This window comes from Urocitellus parryii, chromosome 8, assembly GCF_045843805.1.
Source record: "Urocitellus parryii isolate mUroPar1 chromosome 8, mUroPar1.hap1, whole genome shotgun sequence".
Lineage (NCBI taxonomy): Eukaryota > Metazoa > Chordata > Mammalia > Rodentia > Sciuridae > Urocitellus > Urocitellus parryii.
In genome coordinates this window covers 123,519,671-123,524,050 of record NC_135538.1, presented here as the reverse complement: position 1 = coordinate 123,524,050, position 4,380 = coordinate 123,519,671, and the positions used below count along the sequence as shown (strand labels likewise).

At 34.0% G+C, this 4,380-nt stretch overlaps 1 protein-coding gene across 1 annotated transcript; it reads left to right on the top strand.

Annotated features, from left to right (window-relative positions):
- Positions 1–2,615: 2,615 nt before the first annotated feature.
- Positions 2,616–3,575, top strand: LOC113178005 (olfactory receptor 14J1-like). The gene has a single exon (XM_026382480.2). The coding sequence runs from the start codon at positions 2,616–2,618 to the stop codon at positions 3,573–3,575; it is 960 nt and encodes a 319-aa protein (XP_026238265.2).
- The last annotated feature ends 805 nt before the right edge of the window (positions 3,576–4,380 follow it).

The window sequence follows — 4,380 nt, the reverse complement described above, 5'->3', positions numbered from 1 at the left end:
ATCAACTCTAGATTTTTTTAAAATAAAAATTATGAATCAATCACTCATAATCCCAACTGCTTGGGTGCCTGAGGCAGGAGGACCACAAATTCAGATTCATCCTCAGCAATTCAAAAAAACCCTAAGCAACCTAGTGAGACCCTGTCTCAAAATAAAAAGTAAAAAAATTTAAAAATGGGCTGTGGATATGACTCAGAGATTAAGCACCTCAGGGTTTAATCTCTAGAACCAAAAAGAAAAAATTAGGAATCAAAGAAAGAAAATTTTAAATCCTTTGTATTCCAAAAATTTATTTTCAGAGTATTGTTCCCATCTCACAATATCTCCTTTAAATTAATAAATTTTGTGTTCAATATTTAATTAAATAATCTCAATAATGAGTATTTAAGGAAATTATTTTTATTAAGAATTATTACATGATGTAACAAAAATTGATAAATCATTTAATGGTCAAGTTGAGGATTCTTGAATTACTTATCTACATAATAATAATTTTAGTGGCATGGGTTGGAGATGTAGCTCAGTAAGAGTACTTCCTTAGCATGCACAAGGCCCTGGGTTTGATCCTCAGCACTTCTCAAAAAAAGAAAAAAAAATTAGGTGGCATTACAATTATGATTAAACTGTTTTTAATGAGATAAATAATAGTGATAATAATAACTACTTTGGTTTTTAAAATAATGATACAATATATAAACCATCGGTAAATACATAAAAATAAACACAGTAAAAATAATCTAAAGAAATATGGCACATAACAATAGTAATTATTTCCAAGCGGTTTAAAGGTTGATTATCAGTTGTCCCAGAGACACAGGGACAACTGAACTTCCTATGCTAAATCCAGAGATATGCCTGAAAAAGATTCTGTGAAAACTTTATCAACCTTAACTGCATGATTAAGATCACATATGACTGCAATCTCAATAGCTCAGAAAATTGTGGGGTTTGGATCTTTGCTAATTTGACTAGAATAAAAGTTGTACCTCATTGTTACTTTAAACTTATTTAATTAAAAATTAGGGTAGGTAACTTTTCCTGAGAATATTGGTCATTTAATTTCTTTTTCTAAAATGCAGTAGAAAAATTTTGACCTTTCATCACTTAGAATTTTTTCCCTTCAATAGATGAATGGATAAAAAAAAATGTGGCATTTATACACTATGGAGTATTACTCTGCATTAAAAAATGACAAAATCATAGAATTTGGAGGGAAATGGATGGCATTAGAGCAGATTATGCTAAGTGAAGCTAGTCAATCTTTAAAAAACAAATACCAAATGACTCCTTTGATATAAGGGGAGTAAACAAGGACAGGGTAGGGACGAAGAGCTTGAGAAGAAGATTTACATTAAACAGGGATGAGAGGTGGGAGGGAAAGGGAGTGAGAAGGGATATTGCATGGAAATGGAAGGCGATCCTCAGGGTTATACAAAATGTCATATAAGAGGAAAGGAGGGGTAAGACAAGATAATACAAATGGAAGAAATGATTTACAGTAGAAGGGGTAGAGAGAGAAAAGGGGAGGGGAGGGGAGGGGAGGGGAGGGGGGATAGTAGAGAATAGGACAGACAGCAGAATACATCAGACACTAGAAAGGCAATATGTCAATCAATGGAAGGGTAACTGATGTGATACAGCAATCTGTATACGGGGTAAAAGCGGGAGTTCATAATCCACTTGAATCAAACCGTGTAATATGATGTATTAAGAACTATGTAATGTTATGAACGACCAATAAAAAAAAAAGAATTTTTTCAGATGATTTTATATATTTTATGATAAAGACAATGACTGCATATCATAATTTTTACATAGATGCTATTAATAAATGATGTATCTTTAACATTATTTTTCCAAAGAATGCATGGAGAAAGAAAAAATGTTAAGAATTTGTTCTCTCATATATGAAACAAAATTATGAAATTACAATTAAAGGATCAGGTAGTACCGGTGGTGATATAAAAACAGATTATCGGGGTTGGGGTTGTGACTCAGTGGTGGAGGGCTTGCCTGGCACATGTGAGGTACTGAGTTTGATCCTCAGCACCACATAAAAATAAATAAAGGCATTTGTGTCCATATACAAGTAAAAAAAATTTAAAAAACAGATTATCACACATTGCATGTACAAATTAAAATATACCATACTTCATAAAAATGTACAATTACTGTGTTTCAATGAAAAATAATAAGATTTAAAATTAGGAAGATTACTGGGAAAAAGACAGACACCTCAAAAATGTCTCTAAAAATGTGTTTGTTTTGTGCTCATATGAACTGAATGAAACCTTTAGTGTGTATAAAACTTGGGTGCTATATGTTCCATTAGTTCAATTATGCATTTTTCTTCCTTTGATTAGAATGAGTGACACTAAATTATATTATCTATTTTACTAATCCTTCTTATGGCTGAGTCAAAACATTTAAAATTACTCTATGTAATTCTTAGTATGTAAAGCTATTTCATGCTTAAAATGGTGGGCTAATGGTCCAATCTTCATGCTTCCATTTTGTCAAGTAAGTACATTAGATTCTTGAATAACAAACATTGTATTTTTAGGATTTTCCATTCTTCCTACAGTCAGTATCATTCTTAGAAATCAAGAAGGAAAATGGCTAATTTCACTACAATGAGTGGATTTCTTCTCATGGGTTTTTCTGGCAAGCCTGAAATAGAAATGTTATTTGCTGCTATTTTCTTAGTCTTATACATAGTGGCTCTAATTGGTAATATTCTCATTATTACCACCACTTCCATGGACCACAGTCTCTCCTCACCTATGTATTTCTTCTTGAAACATCTCTCCTTTCTGGATCTGTGCTACATTTCTGTGACAGTCCCAAGGTCCATTTGCAACTCTTTCATGCATAATGGCTATATTTCCCTCTGGGAATGCATATTGCAGTGTTTTGCATTCACTCTCTGTGGCTGTGCTGAGATGGCATTACTCACAGTGATGTCTTACGACCGCTATGTGGCCATTTGCCTTCCACTGCGCTATGAAGTCATCATGGATATCAGTACCTGTGTTCATGGACTGTTAGCTGTCTGGGCCAGTGGAATCCTTGGTGGAGTCATGCACACAGCCGCTACTTTCTCCATCCACTTCTGTGGTGCCAACATCATTCATCAATTCTTCTGTGATGTCCCCCAGCTTCTGAAACTCTCTTGTTCCAATGAATATGTGAGTGAGCTTGGGGTTAGTGGCTTCTTGGCCTTGTTGACATTTGCTTGCTTCATCTCTATTGGAGTTACCTACATGCATATATTCTCTACTGTGCTGAGGATACCATCTGCTGAGGGCAGAGCCAGAGCCTTTTCTACCTGCCTGCCCCACCTATCTGTTGTCATATTATTCGTCTCTACTAGTGCCTTTGATTTTCTAAAGCCACATTCAGAGTCTCCAACTGTGTCAGACTTTTTACTCACTGTTTTTTATACTGTTCTGCCCCCAACACTCAATCCAATAATCTATAGCCTGAGAAATAAGGCCATAAAGGAAGCCCTAAAAAAGATTTTTGAAAGAAGAAAAGACTTCTTTTTCTGGATCACATCTATTAATTTGTTTTGAGGGAAAAGTAAAAATTTATTACAGAAAAAAATAACATAACCAATCAAGAAATTAAAGTTAAAACAGAATTTATTATAGGGAGATTCATGAGAAAGTCATTATACAAATGGACTCTATGCAACAAAAACAGTGAGTAGTTAATTTGAAATGTCTTCCTCATTTTTTCCTGAATTACGCTAGAGTGGGAGCCACCTGATTCTCAATGCCCTCTGGTCATGTAGGGGTTCACTACAGTTCTAACAATGTCTAATTTCAGTCAGCAATACACAGTGCTCACCCTGGAACAGTCACATCATTTTCTCTGCCCCTTCAGATGCCATGGACTACTTTGCCACTTATGTGGATGAGATGTTTAAATGAAAAAATAATTTGATCAAGCTCAGAAAATGAATGGAAGAAGAAATCTGAAAAGAATTAATAGAATACCATGTTAGAAAAAAGAGACATAATATATACAAATATAATTTTAGTGATTGAAATTTGGAACTAAAATATGTGTCAAACAGCAAAAAAAATTTTTAAAAAATAAGACAAACTTAGTGAATTGAAAGGTCCAAAGATTTCACACAGAATGAAATAAAAGAAATGTATGTCTTGGGCTGGAGATGTGGCTCAAGCGGTAGCACGCTCGCCTGGCATGTGCGGGGCCCTGGGTTCGATCCTCAGCACCACATAAAAATAAAATAAGGATGTTGTGTCCACCAAAAACTAAAAAAAGAAATATTAAAAAATTATCTCTCTCTCTTTAAAAAAAAAGAAAGAAATGTATGTCTTTAAAAAAAATCTGAAAAAGATTAGCAATTAC

Bases quoted from the DNA above. Each gene is read 5' to 3' on its own strand.
- LOC113178005 (XM_026382480.2), top strand. From the start codon at position 2,616: ATGGCTAATTTCACTACAATGAGTGGATTTCTTCTCATGGGTTTTTCT.